At 41.9% G+C, this 20462-nt stretch overlaps 3 protein-coding genes across 3 annotated transcripts in view; 2 read left to right on the top strand and 1 right to left on the bottom strand.

Moving 5' to 3' along the window:
• Window positions 1-4003: 4003 nt before the first annotated feature.
• Window positions 4004-6306, top strand: myf5 (myogenic factor 5). The gene is made up of 3 exons (XM_018661930.2): window positions 4004-4537; window positions 5489-5561; window positions 5756-6306. Exons 1-3 carry the CDS (start codon window positions 4085-4087, stop codon window positions 5950-5952), a joined length of 723 nt encoding a protein of 240 aa, XP_018517446.1. The 5' UTR covers window positions 4004-4084; the 3' UTR covers window positions 5953-6306.
• Window positions 6307-11073: 4767 nt separating this feature from the next.
• The window catches only part of lin7a (lin-7 homolog A (C. elegans)), a 33433-nt gene continuing 24044 nt past the window's right edge, over window positions 11074-20462 (bottom strand). The window contains exons 4-6 of the mRNA XM_018661893.2: window positions 17551-17760; window positions 16920-17135; window positions 11074-13258 (exon numbers count right to left, since the gene is read on the bottom strand). Of these exons, the coding sequence (XP_018517409.1) occupies window positions 16920-17135; window positions 17551-17760 (426 nt within the window). The 3' untranslated portion in view covers window positions 11074-13258. The remainder of the gene's footprint in view (window positions 13259-16919; window positions 17136-17550; window positions 17761-20462) is intronic.
• acss3 (acyl-CoA synthetase short chain family member 3) overlaps window positions 13295-20462 on the top strand; it is a 70670-nt gene continuing 63502 nt past the window's right edge. Inside the window, exon 1 of the mRNA XM_051077550.1 lies at window positions 13295-13989. Coding sequence (XP_050933507.1) covers window positions 13889-13989 — 101 coding nt within the window. The 5' untranslated portion in view covers window positions 13295-13888. The remainder of the gene's footprint in view (window positions 13990-20462) is intronic.

Here is a 20462-nt window from a genome sequence, read left to right as displayed (position 1 = left end):
AACTACGAGTCACCCCCACCCCTACACACACACACACACACACACACACACACACACACACACACACATACAAACATGGCGCGCCCCCGCTCGCCTCTCCTATCATATGATGGGGACATGGAAACTTGGGCAGCAGGCATGAGTGCAAAGCCCAGCGGGATAATGAAGAGATCTGAGCCATTAGGGCCTTAATTCATCATCACGTGGCAAAGCATTTACATGCAAGCTATTTAAATGTGTGACATGACGCTAAGGGCGTGGAAATCCATTGAGTCTTGTTTGTCTTGTTTTGACATGAGAGAGGAAGGAGGGGCGTTTGTTGATGATGTTGGGGTGCGCTAGACTCCCTCAGATCTCTGTGGATGACACCGACTCCCCTGGTTGACCTCTGGGACTCGGCCTCATCACACACACACACACACACACACACACACACACATACGTGATAAAAAGTGCCACACGTGTGTATCCGGTGTGTCAGAAGCAAAAGACCTCAAAGTAACATCAAGCAAACAAAGTTAGGAACGACCAGGGGGAGAGTTAAAACCGTACTTAAATTTGAAGGTTATTCTCTCCTTGATGTTTTTAGTGTCTAAAAAGTGTGTTGAGTGACTGGTTAAAGATACTAAGACGCTCCACAAAAGGATTTGTACCCACAGGGTTGAGACTCGCTTGTTTCCTGGATGTTCCAATTGTTAATTTTTAAGGTTTTATTTTATATTTATTGCCCATTTCATGGTCCCATTTTCAGGTGCATCACTTATTGTTTGGTCTTTCCATTTATTGTTTTGTTTGTGTTTTCAATTTAGCAGCTACACAGGCTCTGAACCTGTGCTAATGCCCCTTTGAAATATGTGTTAGTTTCTGTGTTTGTGTTAGTGTTAATACGCTTGTTGCAGTGTGTCTCTCATATAATCTCTGCTGTCACGAACGAACCAGTTTCCCTTTTGGAGGCTAATAAAGGAATTAAATATTTATTATACCTCTACTCCACTACATTTTAAGAAGGAAATGCTGCAATATCTCCATTTAACCACATGTATTTAACAATCACAGGTTCTTCCTAAACATATGATTAAACTACCTCCGGTGGATAAACAAGTTTAAGTCAGCTCTTTTTTGTCCAATTACAACATTAAAATGCTATTTAAGCAACATAATGCAACACTAATCAAATCACAAAAACTATACATTACACAGTACAATACTGCATAATAACTACTACTTTACATTTTGCTGAAAATACCTCTGTAGTTGTAAGTAAAAAAGGAAAAGAATGCAGGAATTAAATCATACATTAATCCGGGGTTCTTGCTGTTTATGGCTCTAAATATTCTGTTTTCTGTAGAAAGCACACAGAAACATGATAGCTCTGAACAGTAATGTGGTTTTAATGGGCTCCTGCTCTCTCGCTCTCCCTGATAGCAGCGATACTTCATTTGCAGCCTCACTGTTTAACTGCCAATTTCATGTCTGTTTTTTGGTGATTACTGCCACAATTGTTGACCCAACATCAACACTCTCAATTTGTCCTAGGAAAAGACCTGTGTGGTTCAATGTTGGTACTTGTCTAAAGTGCAAAGGTTTTGTTGGTATAATGTGTATAAACTAGTTGTATTTGATACAAAAGTTGTGTTTTTTATTTTCACGTTTGCTGTGTCGGCCTCTGAGCAGAAACAGCACCCACCACTCCCAGAGCCCCGGCTTCTCTCTTGTCTAACTTTACAGGGATTTTTGGGTGTTACTGATGACACCATATAATTCTCATTTGTCTGTGAAGGCTGTGTTTTAAAAGTCAAAGACTGATGAAAGGCGAGCTGTTATAGAGGAGGGGTTGGTGGGGGGGAGATAAAGGTTGGATGCTGAATGCTCTGTTTTATCCAGACTTTCCCTGAATATCCTGCTAAGAAAAGGATTCACCAAGGACCTTCTTTCTGCTCACTGCCAAACAAATGGTGTTGCCACTCAAAATTTATTTATTTATTTATTTTTTTGGGTTTCACTAATTCTTGTGGGGAGTGTAAAATGGACTCTATGTGAAGGAACCCCCCCCCACCACCACCACCACCCAAAAAAAACCTTGAATCAGAATGTAACCCTTTTTTAAAATTTACTTTATGTGTCCACATGTCAGTTTTTTATGCTTCATCCAGAAAAAAAACATAAAACTCACGAGTTTTCACATTTAAAATAGGCAAAAACATAAAAGTAGAAAAGGCCAAAAAATAATAAAAAAGAGAGAAGAATCTATCTTGTGGCGAGTTGAGTGACAAATTGTCTCTCTGTCAGGGGGCTGGTGTTGCACTGAACAAGCAGCATATTAAGTCAAAGCACCGGGCAGTTTAGAAGAAATAAGAGTTTCAGACGTGAGGGAGGTGGACATAAAGCTTCACCTCCTGCCCTTCACTTAACTCTGTCTCTGACCCTTGAGAACAACAAAAAAGCAAACCCGGTGAGTTCCCAGGAGACCGTGTGTGCGCGCGCGCGGATCACACGCGCCCGGCGCCAATACAAGCTCCGCGTATCCCTAATAACACCATGTGCTGCGCCAATCTAACCTCAATTAACAATCCAGGTTTTTCTCATCGTCGACGTTGTTCTCAGTCTAAACACCCCCACCTCCTCACCCCTCCCCACTTTGATCTTCTCAGCAGCTACGAGCTGCAGGCGAGCCCCGATGTCTTCTTCAGCTGTGCCTAATCCAAACTCCGACGGCAATTCAGAGGCAGCAGGTACTGGTGTTTTCTTAGGTGCGCGCGGTTCCCAGAGATGTGGGGTGGGGGGCGCTCGCCAAACGTTTTGACACATTGTGAGAAATATCCGCATTGTATCCTTGTAAGCTGTCAACAGCATAATTACCTAAACCAGTCACAATAGGCCCCGTTCTGTCTGACTATCTGTGTCTGCTGTAAGAGAGCAATTCTGCAAATAGAGACATGATTCAAACTCACTGCGGTGCAGTTTGGAAGTCACCATCTGTATCACATGCCAACATGTAGCAAAGCACAATAAAGGAGACAAGTTGAAATGTCTACACTGGTCAGAAAAAACTGAAATATCCAATTAATTCCTCTTCCTCTGTGGAAAAAAAAACAAAAACAAAAACAAATAAGACACACGTTGAGACCTCCACCTGAATAAAACACTACTGCACCACACTGACCATCTGTTGTGTGCTGAATTGAAGTACTTGTGTCTTGTGTCAATAACTTTTAATGGTTCAAATTTGGCTCTAGGAGGCAAAATGGTGCAGGGAATTGGGCTGTGGTGTCAGTTGTTGTAATTGCTGTTTTTAATGAGCTTTGTCCAAACAGGGATCGCCTCATTCGCAGCACCTCCAGCGACGAGCTCGGGGCGTTTAGAGGGCTCTTGCCGCTGCCATGCGAATTCACAGGGCTTGAAATGTTACACCTCCCTTTGCAGCTGGGCTGCATCTGCAACGCTGTTGTCTCCACCGTAAAAATTGGCTCGCATATTCCCTACGAGCGGTCGCCCTCTTTTTCTGCACAGTTTTGACCAAACAAAACACGCTCTCTTTAATGTTTATGTCTTCATAGCAAAGTGTCACTTTTCATTGACGGCTATGACGCAATGCCTGAAGGCCAGTTGCAGATAAATCAAGCAAAATCAAGCACTTGTGACTGTTCAGGAAAGGTCATGTTGTGGTTAAAGCTGGAAGTGTTCATCCACTGTCCTGAAACATTCCCAAGCATTGTGTTCATCATGGCCTTGCAGGGTGAGGGCTGTTGGAAGGAGAGATTGGTGAAGAGTGGGAAAACACCAGTAAGTGCAGATGTGGGAAACTCTGCAGGGTACTGGGGGGTGAGAGGCAGTGGTTTGGGATGGGGCAGGGAGGGAGTTGAGCTAACCCCAGCCTGCCTTCTGGCTGGGCCAATGGGCCATGGTAATTAGATCTGGCCAATGTGGGCCCTGGGCTCTGGCCTGGGGGCATATAAGGGGGGCCTGGGGCAACAGACCCCTCATATCACTCAGAGGTCTCCTCTCTCTCACCCCACTCCTCTACCTTCCTTCCTTCCGTTGCACCCATCAGTCCATCTACTCAGACTCCTTTCTTCAGTAAGCCATGGACGTCTTCTCACCATCCCAGGTCTACTACGACAGAGCCTGCGCTTCGTCCCCAGACAGCCTGGAGTTTGGCCCCGGCGTGGAGCTGGCTGGCTCGGACGAGGACGAACACGTCCGGGTCCCCGGGGCCCCTCACCAGCCGGGACACTGCCTCCAGTGGGCTTGCAAGGCCTGCAAGCGCAAGTCCAGCTTCGTGGACCGCAGGCGGGCCGCCACCATGCGCGAACGCCGACGGCTGAAGAAGGTCAACCACGCTTTCGAGGCCCTGCGACGCTGCACCTCGGCCAACCCCAGCCAACGCCTGCCCAAGGTGGAGATCCTGCGCAATGCCATCCAGTACATCGAAAGCCTGCAGGAGCTGCTACGAGAGCAGGTGGAGAGCTACTACGGCCTGCCCGGAGAGAGCAGCTCTGAGCCGGGGAGCCCGCTTTCCAGCTGCTCTGACGGCATGGTAAGACCTCTGATCCTCACGCAAACATCTGGTTTGTTCAGAGTCTTGCAGTCCTCCTGTTATGGCTGTAAACCCCAAAAACATGTCCATCAGACAAAAGAGGACTACGGCATGTGAGGCACCTTGTAGGAACCTCACAGAAAAACCTTCATTGTTGACAAAATGTGTCTCTAGAGTCTTTGCACTGTTGCCATTTCTCATTACCATGTAGAGTATTTCGTTTCAAAGGAGAACCTGAATTTCCAATTTAGAAATGTATTAATCAAATAAGCCTGTTTTGCCCCGAGACCTCAATTACCACGGTTCCTCATGCATGTTATACTCTCCCATAATTCTTTAATACAAACATCTATTCTGTAGTCTTACATGTATTTCCCTTCTCTGATGCTTATTACAGGTCAGATTGAGTTATGTTTTGAAGGTGACAGTGTATCAGTTAATGCAAAAAAGAACTTATAATGTTGGACGGAGTAATGGCTTTCCCACCACCGGACACTTTATAGCCCTAATAAACCGAGCTAAATCCACCGTACTGAAGTCTGGCAGGAAAAACTGGGTGCTTTTCTGCATTCCATCCTGACTGCATGTTCTGCGCCGCTGCCAGGATTTTCTGCAGATTTACCAGGAGAAAGTGTCATCTTGCACAAACTGGTGTTGCTTCCACTGATACAATCGATTCGCCACGCTCAGAGCTCCGGGCAGGGGAAAGGGAGCGCACACTGCCACTTTGGCTTTAAGGTGTACGTGAAATAAAGAAGCCCATAACTTTGGAATTCAGGATTTATTAGCCTGTCAAGAATATCATGAAGGGCACTGGTTGTTTTTGTCCGCCCCTTCCTATCCCATATATATTTATACAAACAGCGCATCATCCTGTGTCTGTCTGCTGCGGTTGTTTTTCAAGTTTTTGCAAGTATTCAAGGGTAAACTTGATTTCTCATTTTCTTCCAGGCTGGCAGCAACAGTCCGGTGTGGCAACAGTTGAATGCAAACTACAGCAACAGCTATTCATATGCAAAGAACGGTAAGACCTTTTGACAGTAACAGCAGCCTGATATGAATATGACATGCACTCTGGCCAGAATAGTGCTTTAAAAATCTACTAATCCAACTGATTGATGACTTTAGATGTTTTTGCCTCTGTGAGGATTTATCCTGTGACACTGTATCAGCTAAAACCATCTTGACTGATCCCAACTCTCCCTTTCCCCTTATCAGAGAGTTTGGGCGACAAACCAGCCGGAGCCTCCAGCCTCGAGTGCCTCTCCAGCATCGTGGACCGTCTCTCCACGGCGGACTCCAGCTGCGGGCCAGCCGCTCTGAGAGACATGGCCACCTACTCCCCCGGCAGTTCCGACTCGCAGCCCTGCACGCCGGAGAGCCCTGGATCCAGGCCCGTGTACCACGTCCTGTGAAAGAACCCCCCACCCTCTCTTTGAGGTGGATATTATTGCCGCAGGCAGCTGCTGTCCCTTCACCAAACACCAGTTGGTCTTTGGCACAAGAAGAGATAAGAACTAGTTTTGTGTAAATCTGAAGGAGACGCGGCAGAATCTGAGGACCTGTAGCGAGAGGCTTTTAATATTGTACATGAGACTGTAAATATGTAATGTAAATACCCATTTATTCTATACATGCTGTTATACCCAATGAAACATATTTAATAATGACAGTTAATGTAATGTTGCATTATTCCAACATTAAGTGGTATTTATGCTGTGTTATTTCTCACTTTTCATGTTGTTGTGAACATTAAATCTTTCATTGTTATGTATAAAAATGTGCTTTTTGTATTTCTGTTATCATTCCTTTTCTTCTGATTCAACTCAAGCATGTGTTCAGATATCTCATTAATTATCCCAATAAATTAGGAGTTAAAATAATGGGAAAAAGGTCACTGAGGGTGGTGGTGTTCACTCTAATAAATGTGAAGACATCATGAACATGAACATCACCTAAAACACCATTAGAAACATCACAATGAACATATCATCTAATGGTTACTGTCATTATTCAATAATTAGTCATAGTTCAGTGAGTTTGCAACTTTTTAAAGATAAACAGCTAAATTAATCGTTTAAGATTCAGACTCATGTTCATTTGCATATTAATCAACGCACGTCCAAATACGGTGTCCCCATCAAAATAAAAGGGCAAACTATTTATTATGTGACACGACTGTCTCGTGCTGGACAGTCTAGACTGTCTCCAGCTAACAAGGTGTGGAGATCACATTAGAAACTGATAGAGGTCAGCTGATACCATTAATCATTTGACACTGCTGTAATCACTCAAGGAGCCTGCTGGGGTATGAGTCTTCACAGCGACGTGAGAAGGGAGTTTTACCCGTTCTCTGCATCAGGATTAAAATATAACAAAAAGCTGACAATTCTCATACCATGAGTGCAAACGAAGTAAAAAATGAAAACGCTGCAGTGAGTTTAAAAAAGAGAAATACACATTTTGTTCATCTTTGATCAGGTTTTATTTTCTCAGCACCTTTGATGTGTGCTTTTTGTGTGTGTGTGTGTGTGTGTGGGGGGGGGGGGGGGGGGGGGGGCGGCAGTGCTGTGTGTACCTGTTTGTTCTTTCCTACCAAATGTGAGTCATCATTAACACCCCTGATTACTCCATCAGCACCAGAGTTGAGAACAAATGGCCTCTAATTGTACTTATTATGTGACTGGGTCGGGGGGGGGGGGTAATGTGTCATACTGCATCATTTCTTTGATCCTGATGTCAGTGAGCTGTGTTTTTCTGAGTTTATATCATTTATTGAGAGGCAGTACATTTTTTGTTTTTATCTCAGTACATTCACTTAAAATCTCTATTTCCTTCACGGTTATTGTTTTTTTAAATATATTTTACACTCACTGAATCACATTTCCCTCTCCATTATGTTTTGTTCTACTTGCTCCAATGTGCTCCGTCTGGGTAAAACCACAAAAACAAAATGTCCCCTCTTCCTCAGATGTTTTTTTTTTTTTTTTTAATTTCAGTTTATTTGCATTTCTTTTATACAATCCATCTCAGGAAAACATTTCAAAATGTCATCATTTTCCTCTGGCTCGATGATTAGAGAACTAAAGATTTTCCTGCTGTTGCTATAGTATTCAGTGGTGGAAAGCAACTAGGTACATTTATTTAAGAAATACCCTTAAGTACAGTTATTAAGTACTTGTCTTTAGTTGAGCATTTTTATTTTATAATACTTAATGCTTCCACTCCACTACATTTACTCCAATTAATGTGACAGCTATAGTAACCGGTCACTTTCTCCAAATACTCCATTACAAGCAAAGGTCCTGCATTGAAAACATTAGTAAATGTACTTAAAGTATCAACAGAAAAAGTACTTATGATGCACATGTGATCATATTAATAAAGCTTGTAATCTGTAAAGTAAAGCTGTCAAACACATGTAGTGGAGTACATTATCTGCCTCAGTGCTAGTGGATGTGTAAAGTGGCACATATATGGAAATACTTGCATAAAGTACGTCAAAATTATAGTTAAATAACATACTTAAATAAATATATTTCGTTATTTTCCACCACTGTTAGTCAGGTAAAAATTAACTTTCACTTGGAGATGAGTTAGCTGGTGCGACGTTAGCCTGAAAATGAGTCTGGTGATGAATCACTTCCATTCAAAAACAACATACAGAACAGATGTAATTTCTCTCTATACACATCCAACATAGAGAAACCTGGAGTATAACACTGTCCATGGGCAAATACTAACAGTTAAACAGAGCGCTACAGTATCTTTCTGCTGCAGTGCGATGAAACATTGTGGACATTCCAGCAGCGGCTTGTATTTCACTATAACCTCCGTGGCTGCGTGTGACGCTCCAAATGTCACTGATGTCATTTTCCCTGGCTTCTCTGTGGTTGTGATTCATGAATTGCTTTCTCACTGAGCCTACAGTGTCAACACAAAACACACTCACGGTTCAAATAAAGGTTGACGAGGTCGAGCCTGAAATCAGTGAAGTTTTAAAGAAATTAATGTACTTAAATCAGTTTGTTCTGTTTGAATCTTGACAGGCAACCGAGATAATTTATGAATTAACTCTTTGAAAGTGTGACTCAAAGGCCACCACGGCCATTACTGTAGTACTTGGTAAGACCACAAGGTAGAGGTGTTTCTTGTATTTCCTCCACGTCACTGTAGCCTCTTTGTTTGCATTTTAATGATCAATATTAATGGGCAGGTTCACACCCCAGGGATGTATGTATCTCTAGATGATCATCCTGATATTTGTGTCTCTTGAAGATACAGTAATTCACATATTTTTCACATATTTGAGGAGAATACTGATCTCAGATCTTTGGAGGATGAAATCTGCCCTCTGGCAAATTCTGTGATGTAGCACAGCTGTCGAGGTAAGAAACTGCAAAGACAGAGAAGGACGTGATATGAAATGGAGGTGCACTTGGTGGATCTGAACTGTTAGAAATGCTAAAACAAACATTACGTTTCAAGCATTTTTGATGTGTTCAGTCAATAAAACAGCTGGTGTTTTGATGATACTACAACTTGGCATCAATTCCTTCTCATAACACCTGGAGTATGGCCAGGAATTTCTTTGGCTCCTTGTAGTGCCGCATTCATGACGCCACAGGGATCAGAGTACAGGGAGGTACTACTGGGGTGGATCAAGGTCCAGTGTCAAGAAAAACAGCTTGACTGGAGATAAAGCATTTCCCATCAGGATATTTACAGTTTTGAGATAAAACTGTCTACATTATGTCCAAATAATATTTTCTGTTGGAATGAAAGAGATAAGAATTCTCAAGATTGGGTTTTACAGTTTAATCCCTCCATTCTGTGCCTGTGAAAATATATATTTTTTAATTAGTTTATTAAATCCCATATTTTGATGAACCATGAAATATCACCTTTTTCTATATTGATAATATGTATATACATTTTCCTCTCCCCTTCATGTCTTTTGTATTATTTACTTTCTTATACTGAGAGGCATTAATGTTGGTTTTTGGAGGAAATGTATCACAGTAATATGCTAAAATGCAATCAGATCAATTAGAAAATAACCATCCATTTTCCATGTATCACTTCCACCTTTGACCCAGACATTTTTCGGTTAAATCTGACCAGCTAACAGGGTCTTTGTTTGGGGTCACACAGCTACATATTGAACACATGAAAACAGTGTTACACATTGAAGCAAAAGTGATATCACTGTTAGAGGTTTTGGCACATATGGTTGCACAGTACAATTTGAGAGCCAGAGGTGTAGTTAGAAGATTACAAAAAATAAAGAAAGTGATGAAACTGTTTTCACACCTCTGATAGATTAAATCATGTTTATTAGAAAAACTGATAATAATGAGCGTTATTTCATCATCTTTGCCTCAACTCCAAGCAATCAGAGACAAGCCTTTTGTTCTCCTAAAAGATGAACACTTTATTTTCATTGTGGTCACTGTGATCTTGAGAAGGTGTTACATTCAGGCTCCCTTTGCTGTTGATTGAGAGCCATACACACTGGTGAGGGATTTGTCACCTGCATTAATGTCACCTGCACTCTTGAGTTTTGTCACTTCAGGCTTTGGTCATCTGCTGTAGAAGTGGTTATTTGCTGGAGAATGGCTCTAACAAGGATTTTATTGCAGAAAACACCATGTGCAACACATTGCTGGCAAAGGAACAACATTGCTTTGTGCTTCTACTGTCACTGTTTAAGTTTAGTACCTTCCATTTACAGGTGTCTCTTTATTAGTTTCAGTGTCTGCTTTGTGTTGAGCTAACAAAAGGCCATTGACTTTCTGTTCAGGGGCTAAAAACCTGGATAAGCCTTCAGAGGGACTCTTCAGCACACATGGTTGAATCACTCCACTTTCAGCAGCTGCATTTAGATAACTGAAAGGTAATTACTCACAAGCTGTATGTCATTATTTTGAGAAATAAACCAAAAAAACTAGAAAGTGACTGTATATACGGTTGGCTCAGCCAGGGCTAGCTGGTTAGCATGCTAACTTCAGTAGAAGAAAAAAAGAAATAGAACTAGAGGCAAAACATAGGTGTTGCTTTCCACAGGACAGCTCTTAGCAAGTAAAGCTAACGTTGACTATGTAGCAAGACTTACAAATAGCTCTTAAATAGCTTCTTTTAGGTCATAATAGCACAAAACAAGACTTGTAAGCAGGTATATGAGGGTCTAAGCAGCTGAGGCAGCATTGTAGTTGATTGAACACATTTGTCTGTATGACTGGGCAGACTAAAACTCACTCCTGCAGTGCACACTGCAGCACTGGACACTGTGTTCCCTCCAAACCCTTTCTCAATAATTAATTTTTCTTCCCTTTGAAGAAGGGCTTGGACACAGTATTTCCAAAATTCTGGCTACAATATAATTTGCAAATAATTGCTCCGTAGGTAACAAATCAATGCCCCTCTGGGTGTCCAACCGCTAATGTCATTGCTGGATATCCTGGTCACACTCAACTGCATATTAAATCATGGAATAAAGATGCAGTATGGGATATGAAGGAAGGGTCAACAAAGCATTCACTGTACACAAGCACATAGATTTATTTATACAAATATAGTATGTATAACAATTGCATATCAACAGTTCGTTGTCTTTTTTTAATCTTTACGGTAAGTACAGGACCATCAGCTTCAAAAATGCAAGTCAATTAAGAAAGAGTACCTGTGATTTAAAGATACAAAAAGGGATCTGTTGTGTTTAGATGTTCTGCTTGAAGAGTGAGCAAGAGATAAAAACCTTTCCTATAAAACCGTAGCATTAATGTCACCTAATACAAAAGCTTTGGCATTAACCGACCTTAGTGCTGATAGGTTATTTAGGAAATGGTGATATCTGGCAGCGGGGCACACGCAGTATAATGCATGTAGAAGATTTTTGTTCTGTTGGACTTGTGCAGTTAGATGTAATGTAGATCAGAAAAGATTAAAAGTGAAAATGAATCTTTACTTTATATTAACAAATCCACAATGCCATAGTGAAATAATCTGCAATAAAATGCAACTTAACCTTTTATTCGCTGTTCTTAACTTACATCTGGTTGGTCTCTCCTTGGGAAAAAAAATTGTCTGGCATACAAGAAATTATGTGTGTTATGTTTTGGGTTTGCTTGGGATAAAAAGAAGAAGAGACAAGCCTAAGGGTTAAAGCCTGCATGGTGGAACGAGCAAAGAAAAGACTAACACCCACAGAAAATGAGAGAAGACACAAGACAGTATAACAAACACAAAAGATCAACAAAGAAGTGATTTCTGGGAAGTGCAGAACAAAAGAAGAAAAAAAAGCACACACAACAAGGAGCACTTAGCACCAAAGATGGAGACAATGGAAAAGTAAAAACAGAGCTGGCAGATTACCACTTTAACTCTGGAGCTCAGGTTCTTGTTTGGTAGAGAGAATAGATTTACAGAGAAATTACAGAGGGGAAAAAATAGAGTGTAGAACATTCTACTCAGTCTCATCGTAGCTCACAATGATTGTCATAACAGAAATGCAGGGAACAGATTTACTGTACATGAACTATGTGTTAGTTTGCAGCTGTTATACAACTAATAGACTTTAAATAATAATCTACATGTCTTAGAAGAAAATGTAACATTTTAAAGGAACAATAAAACTTTGTCTTAAATCTCTCATCTCATAAACTCTAAAATAGACAAGTCTGAAAAATAAACATAATTTTAGCATATTTTTGATTTAATTTCCATTTCATTCAAATGAAAACTGGTGACATTCTGTTTGTTTGTAGGACACATAATATTTCCGAGGCTTGATCTGAACCTCACCTCTTTGTAACATATATTTTCTGGATAAATCTCAGCTGGGAGTGGTTTACAAAGTCGGTTGATAATCACGGTTATTGCACATTAAATTGTACATGCCACCTGTAAATCAGTAATCTCTTTAAATGGCACAGAGGATAGATTTGGACTCAGAAGCTGCCTTACAGTGCATAAGACCCAGTTTGCTTTACAGTGGCTTACATTTTACACCCATCCCATAAACTCTGTATCTACGGTATGTATCGGAGTGTGAATTTAGTTTTGAAATGTAAAACTGAAGGATGTCTGTTATTGCTAAATCTACAAGATAAAAAATCTTTTCTTGCTACAATATAGAAGGTAAAAAAGAGTTCACGTTTATCCAAAACGGGACAAGTTTGACTTGACACACACACACACACACGCACACACACACACACACATACACACACACACAAATAAGAAGAAATCAATGGTCATTCATACAGAGACACAAGCACCAGTTGAAGAATCAATAGAAACAGCACTGTACAAATGATATCTACGGCAACATGGCAAAGGTGCCACGGCGCAATGGATGTCAGTAAGCAATCAAAAATGGACGACTGTAAACAAAACAACAAACACAAGAAAAGGAGCTTCAGTAAGAGTCACGATTGGGGGGGCGGGGGGGCAACTTATAAAAGGGAATACAAAGTTAAAATGGACGACTTTCAGTGCTAGCCTCCCTCAAAGCACCAGTTTCAGGACAAAACAGCTCTCTTTGTTTTTGCTCAGTAATCGGTGGTACACTGGAAGGGAGTGAGAGTAAGTAAAAGAGTCTTCTACTTGTTGGTTTCCTCGGCGACTTAGCGTTGCCTTTGGGATCTTCAATACAAACAAGATGGCCTTTGAGTTCCACCATTTTTCACTCTCCTTCACTTCTTCTTCTTCTGGAACAACCTGTGGATCATAAAAGAAAAAAAAAATAGAGAAACAAGCTGAGAGCAATGCCTTAAAGCTCGCTGACAGCTCAGTCTTAGAAAACACATCAGCGCTGATGTTTTTCAAGTGGAGGCAAGCTGCAGTAATTATGCATTTCCTGATGATTGTGTAGCTTTTAGCTGCTTTTTGATTCCTCTACCAGCTTCACATCCTTGTGAATCAATCATTTCTGGCCTTTAACGTTCCTGGACTGCAACAGATTAATCTGTGACCTTTGTTCTTCATATCAGGGTCGGCAACTGTCATGCTTTTGGAATGAGACCTCCACTTTTCAGGAACTGTTTAATGCTGCCCTCATTCCAGCACAGAGATCGGTTCATTAAAATTACAGAAATCCCATTTTAAGAGAACCTCTCTGCCTACCTGCAGGCGTGTAGTAGTGTTTATGTTGTTGCACTAAGTCAGAAATAAGACATTATACAGTATATTCCTTTCAAATCTTATGTGGATTCAGCATTTATTAAGACTTTTATTCTGAAGGCTATACATGAGCACTTCTAGTATTATATTTTCTTACATTTGTTGCTAATATATTTTTCATGAGAGTAGATATATTTTCTGGTGCAATTCCTACACTTTCCTATGTAAATGAATGTGTTTCAGCAGGGGGTATTTTATTTTACAAACTGCATGACTTGCACTTTGTCAGCTTTACTTCCTCCTTTTGCCCTGGACTTTGCTGTGGGAAGGTAGGCATGTTCCTCACTCTGTTTACTTTGGTGTTTTTGCTGTGTTTGTGATCTACAGTTGGTTTAAACTGGCATAAAAGAGGAATGGATATGTAGGACATTGTTCCATTGTGGAGGTTGTGTATTTTCATCCATTAATCTGCTGATCAGAAGAATACTTTGTAGAGGCATGTGTGTGGGACAGCTGCTGATTAGCTTGCAATGCTAGTGTAGTGTTGACACCATGGTGGGTGATGGGGAGCATTTAGTGAATCTGTCCATGCTGTTATTATACACAGGCACAGAGATCATCTATGCAGGAGAGACCCTGTGAATTACAATCATATGGAGGTCTTGCTGATGCCATTGTTTGCAAAAAGTAGCAGAAAGACAGACCCTACAGCAGTAGACTTTTGAAATGTTTGGTTGTGAAATAGGAGGAACTGATGGAAAACTGAAACCTTAGGGTCGACACTTGTGAAACTTGTTATGAAACTGTATGTAGGGTCTATCTGATGTGGTTAGAGTCTCTAAATGCTGCACACATTCATATGCAGGGTTTCTTGGAGCTTTTATAGTGAAGGCAGGTTACCTTGCCTGACATACCTCCCAACAATTACACATTAAATCTCAGGAAAAAGAAGCAGATGTAGCAGCGATCAAAGCTGTTGTAATTCATGTTGGTTGACCTATACTGGCGGCTGTTAAAAACGTAGCAATGTGTGTGTCAGCGTGGAAGAGGAGAGAGAGAAAAGACACTGGGAGAGACAGTGAGAGAGAGAGAGAGAGAGATGAATATCAGGCAAATCAGTGGCTTATGTTTCACCCATGTCCGCTTGTGCATGTCACTTGGTCGGCAGCCTCTTGGCCGCCAAACCAAATCCCTGCGATCGGCGTGCCGGCGCTGATAAAACATGATCCCTGCTCAGTTCCCTGTCTGTGGCTCCACGACAACACACTGTTACAAGCTCCCAAATACCTTCCAAAGCTGGGCCGTGCCAAGTGCAAGACAAGAGATACTCTTGGGGGGATTTAGCATCAAACGGGCAGTGCCACAGAGATCTTGGACACGTGCCCGCCTCCGATACGTCAGGGAACCGCTTAAATAATTTGAAAAGTCTGGGCTGAATTAGGCGTAGCATAATATGATTTAACTTCATGGTCTGATTAGTGTCTGAAAAGTTTCTTCTTGCTTTTGAGTTTTTGCTCTTTTCACTCAGTGAAAGTGTGAGTTTGCTTTAGTTTGACTGGCACTGCAGAGCTTTGTTCTAAATTTGAACTCTGGAAATGTGAAAATATTGTCTCAAGCAGAGGTATGTAGACACTCTATTTCAGCTATAGCTTCCTGAGTAACAACACTACAGGCTGTATCTACTTATCCACGTACCTGCAGCGCATGAGCAGCACAGATATAATCGGTTTAAGCTTCAATAATTTACAGCCCTTACAACAGAATCACCGGCAGAACACAGCAGAGGCGGTAATGTTTGCAGAGAGGATACCAGACGCTCAGTTTGCAAAATATACCACTGAGGTTTCAGGCTTCGTACTGGGATGTAAATGTCTGCTACCAACACACGAACTGGTGCAAGTGCTTGCACAGCAAAGCAGGGCATAGCAAATAAAACTCATAAGACAGTTGAACCTGCTTCCACCATCAATTTTTCCAAGTAAACAGTGTGTATATGGGTGTTAAATGACCTAAAATAGAATAAGATTGAAAGAATGAATTAGAAAAGGAACAAAGAGACTGAGAAGTTGCTAATAATTCAGCCAGTACAACTTTCTGACTGAAAAAGCTCGGTCACCTTGAAACAGGAACAGCTGGGAGGTCTGAGCCTGAGGCTGTGCACATAAAGTGGATATCCGCACCCACTATCCCCACTGAATTTTGTTTTATTACATCCCAGTCCTAAAATAGCGTTCACTTCTAACCCAAAACTCTGTCACATTAAAAAAAAACAAAAAAAACATCCATGTTGAAGCTCAAAGATAATCTGTGCTCATCTTAGTTTGACCTCAGTCAGCCGTTCAGACTGGGACTGTGGACTAAAATAAAGCAATAAGCCATGAGAGCAGGGCTGTACAGCTAACAGTCCAGTGTTAGGTATGCTATTATGAATTCATGCTTTTTGAAAACAGCAAAACCATAAACATAAATGTTAAATTAAATCAATAACTCATCATAATTTGGGTTGTATACATATATGTATATATATATATATATATATATACTACTGAACTGTTTACTTGATTATGTTGCGGTGGAATTGGGCGTATATAACACACATCTGTCCCCCCAGTGACCCGGGTTCAGTGGATATGTTTCCCTAAACTTAATTGAGCACCTAAACCTCACCATAAAATATTTAATAATGCTGTGTAGTGGATATTGAACTTCAAGCTCAGATGTTTTGGCGGAAAACAAATACATTGTCTGTGAATATTTGACTGGTATATTCAGTGTCAACATATTTGTGACTTGTTAAATTAACAACAAATCCTCAAGAAAGAAAACATAACATGGTCGCATTTGAGTTTCCTTCAATTTGTATTTGCTGTTGCAAATTAGTTGTTTTATCAAGGAGACAGGGTTGAATACTGAAGTTGGAAGAGAAGCTGGAATCTTGCTTCACAGACTTCTCTAACAGTCAGAAGATGGTTAGTTTAGCCTAGCATAAACAATGGAAACAGGGAGAAACAGCTATCCTGGCTCTGGCTCTTGTTTTCACACAAGTCACGCACTGTAAATACTGTCAACAGCAAAACAAACAAGAAAAGAAAAACCCACAAACTGGTCTGTTTGTTCGTCTGTGGACAGAGCTGACTGTTTTCCTCTCTTCTTTCCCAAAATGTAGTCCTTTAAAGAAGCAGATATGAAAATGTCTTACCTTGCCTTCCTGACACCAACCCCCTCCCTCCCTCACCCTTAAAGCAATGAAGCGCCTCACCTACGACATGTGGTTCTGCTGAGAGGCCAGGTTCTGCTGTTGCTGCTGCTGCATGAGGAGCTGCTGCTGCTGGCGCCGCCGGGCCGTGCGCAGCTTCTCGAAGCGAGCCTCCATCTCCTCCAGCACTTTGGGGGTGTAGCGAACCACCAGCTTCACACTATCCTTGGCCGCCTTCAGCAGCTCCACCGCCTTCTCGTGGTGCTCTCCCTCCACGCTCTGCAGAGGGGTTCAGAGACAGACAGAGAGAAGCTGATTTGAATGTATTTCTTAAAAACAGTAAAAAAAATTAAATATTTGCTCCAGTTTCAATGCAGAGTGATATCATGTGAAATACAGCCTGTGTAATTCATGTCTCTCCAGTGGATGAGTATTGAGTGTGAGGTATTTCTGCTCCCTACTCAAGACATGCAGCACTTTGATCTCAATAGCTCTCCTGATTGTTGTCTCACCCGTCAAACTAGGAATCAAACACCGCTCTGCTTGCTGAGAAGCTGCTAAAAATATTTCAGTTGAGAACATATTTTTTTGGAGGCAGGTTTAAATAATAAAGAAGGTGCAGAGATGTTTATCTGCTTTCTGACTCTCTCTCCCCGTACGCTGCATCGAAATCCAAGTCGTAGTTGGACCCTACCACACCGTTGACGGACAGGAGCTGGTCCCCTCGCTTTAGGCCGCCGTGCCTCTCGGCTACGCCTCCGGGAATGATACGGGAGATGTAAATGGGCGAGTTCTGCTCCTTGCCGCCCATCACGTTGAAGCCCAGCCCTTCCTCTGTCTTGGGAAGCTCCACCACCCGCGGGTGGGAGTGACCCTCGCTGGCAGCGAAGGCTGCGACTGTGGCCTGAGGGGAAAAGCAGAAACTATGGCAGAAAATGTCGAGCTAAGTAATTCAAAAAATTCAAAAGTCAGCACTAGCTATAAGCAGACTGACTATTACACATTGCTTTTAAGGATGGATATAGTGTGAACCTCTGCTGCACCTTCTCATTTCAGTTAAGATGGCCAGAACAAAGCATTAGGATTTAGCCAGGGCCAGGGATTTCGACTACACACGAGAAGTTCTCTGGCTTTCTGAGCACGTGGATTAACACATCCAAGTTCATGCTGGAGGAGCAGCCAGACAACTTTCACCCTCTGTACCTTTACCAGCTGGTTGAAGTCGCTCGCTTGGCTGTGGGGCTCCTTTGAACCTCAAGCCAAGCTCCTCGCCCCTTGTACATTCAGAACAAAGAAACCGGGAGCTTGTTAGCCCCAGCCTGGGAAAGCTAATGGCAGAGGAACAGAGAAAGAGCCCCCCCCCCCGCCTCCACCTCGTGCCCACTGATCCGCAGATGCACTGCCACAGGTGCTTCGCTGTCATGTCGGCATCGTTTATGATATGTGAGGTAGATCGAGAAAAGGGAGGATGAAAAAGCAGAGGAGGGGAGGTTCTGTCAGAAGTGTTTGCAGATGTGTATCCAAATTCCCCAGCAGCAGATGAGTAGCTTGGCACTTTGAGGTCTTTGACACCCCCCCCCCCAGCAGCATCCCCATCCCTGCTCTCTCCTCCACATTCATATGCATCTTCATATCCACGCTCATTTCTCCTCAAACTGTTTTTACTCATTTCTTTCTCCTCTCCTGCTGCCTGCCTGTTTTAATCTGGTCATTGTATTCTCTCGACTTCCCCTCTTCCTCCTTTTTCCTCACCTCTCTGTCCTTCTCCATTTCTTCCTCTGCCACTCCCTCTCTCCCTCCCTTGCTGTCCCACTGTGAAGCTAAGAGGCAGCTCCTCAGCATGCATACCGTTGCCTCCCAGGCCTCACAGCGCATCGACCTTCACAACTTTATCTGGGTTTCTGCAAATGCAAAAAAAACAATCTGGCAGATGGCCGGCGCCTCTCAAACACGGGAGGCAATTTAAATGAAAAGCTTGCCAGGGGGATACTTCCTCAGTAGACATGCTACACTGTATAAGTATGAGTTAACATATCCAAAGTCACTTGATCACTGGCTACGGTTTTTTTTTTTTTTCCCCTCACACAGTGTTGATAGTCCCTGTCTCTATTAAGATCAGTAATAAGGGCCTCGGGCCAGGAATTAGAGGTTGAATTGATTTAATTAATGAGATAATCAAAGAGAATCAAGTTGTTCAGGTGAAACACAAATCTCGACTGTCGGGAGAACTGCCGTCTCACTATATCGAAAGCACTCAAGAGGTAGATGAACACAAGCATCGTCATATATTTCACATATTTCGTCATTATTGCGGCTGTAGCTTATAGACTTCATTTTCAATACCACATCCATCTCTTTTCCTTTCAGAGTATATGTGTGATGTTGATTGAATGCAATTGGCACCGTGGCTTGGCTTAGTGAATGTCTCTAGAGCGAGTGAAAACTTTTTCAAAAACATCCAGTCCTCCCAGTGGAGAGTGCCCCCACAGCTAAGCCAGCTCGGGCCATTAGTTGTGTGCTTAATTGCCCAGTAGATATGCAATTTTAATACAGATTTAGGAGCAGTAACTTCTCAAAGTTTGGGGTGAAGAAAGAAAAGTAGGAAGGAGTTTTAAAGCTGCTTAAATCATGTCTTCACGGTTGCTTCAGGCTTAGAAGAAGGAGACAGATGCTTCTTTTTTTCCAGCTGAACTGTCACAGTTTCTTTGTAGAGTGAAATTACTCTACTCTAGCTATTAATAAAGATGATTCCCCCCCCAGATCAGACAACAGTACCCACTTCACAAAAAACAGGAGATATTCCAGTAATTAGCAAGTCTGTAACTGGAAGATCAATAATGCTGGCTTTGTTGACAGCCAGTATTTCCCTCTAAAAAAACAAAACAAAAAAACTGTCATATTTTGTGCATCCTATTCAAAGGAATAGTTTGACATCTTGGGAAATATTGTACATTCACTTTTAAAGAGTTGGATGAAGAAACTGATACCACTCTTGTGTCTGTGCATGAAGTATAGAGCAACAGCCAGCAGGCAGATGGAGTTGAATATATTTTCCAGGGTCCTAAATTCCCTAGGTTTACTGTTCCCGGGGCACCAGTTCCCCAGTTCAATATTCTGTAAACACACATTAACCCACCCTCATAGGACACCAGGAGAGCATATGTGTAGAACTGGGGAACACAGGACCTTTTGTCATGTTCCCATTATGCACCATATAAATCTGGGAAACATAGGACCCTGGGAACATTGGAATGAAGAATGGAAAATAGGGCAAACAGCTAGCCTAGCTGTGTTCAAGGTTCACCTGTGAAGCTCAATAATTAACACAGTACATCTTGTTTGTTTAATCTGTATACAAACTGAAAGATAAAAAAAAACCCTACATGTGGGATTCTTTTCTCTGTTTATAGCTGAAAACATTACAACACGTCTGTGCATCAAGTATGGAGCGTAAAGAGGTGATTAGCCTAGCTTAAATAGCTAAAAGAAATGGGGTGAAATACCTGGCCTGGCTCTCTCCAAAGTTTTAAAATACACCTTCCAGCTCCTTTAACTCTCACTAATTAATATGTTTAATTTGTTTAAATTGCACACAAAAAGTACTTG

The sequence above is a fragment of the Lates calcarifer genome, linkage group LG18 (assembly GCF_001640805.2).
Source record: "Lates calcarifer isolate ASB-BC8 linkage group LG18, TLL_Latcal_v3, whole genome shotgun sequence".
NCBI lineage: Eukaryota > Metazoa > Chordata > Actinopteri > Centropomidae > Lates > Lates calcarifer.
The sequence above is the reverse complement of the archived record's forward strand: the minus strand, read 5'-3'. Positions and strand labels throughout refer to the sequence as shown.

What these genes read in the sequence shown, in the direction of transcription:
- myf5 (XM_018661930.2), top strand. Translation starts at nt 4,085, where the DNA reads ATGGACGTCTTCTCACCATCCCAGGTCTACTACGACAGAGCCTGCGCT. An exon ending in CCAGCTGCTCTGACGGCATG is followed by an intron (nt 4,538 to 5,488) that starts GTAAGACCTCTG and finishes ATTTTCTTCCAG; the next exon opens with GCTGGCAGCAACAGTCCGGT. An exon ending in CTATTCATATGCAAAGAACG is followed by an intron (nt 5,562 to 5,755) that starts GTAAGACCTTTT and finishes TCCCCTTATCAG; the next exon opens with AGAGTTTGGGCGACAAACCA.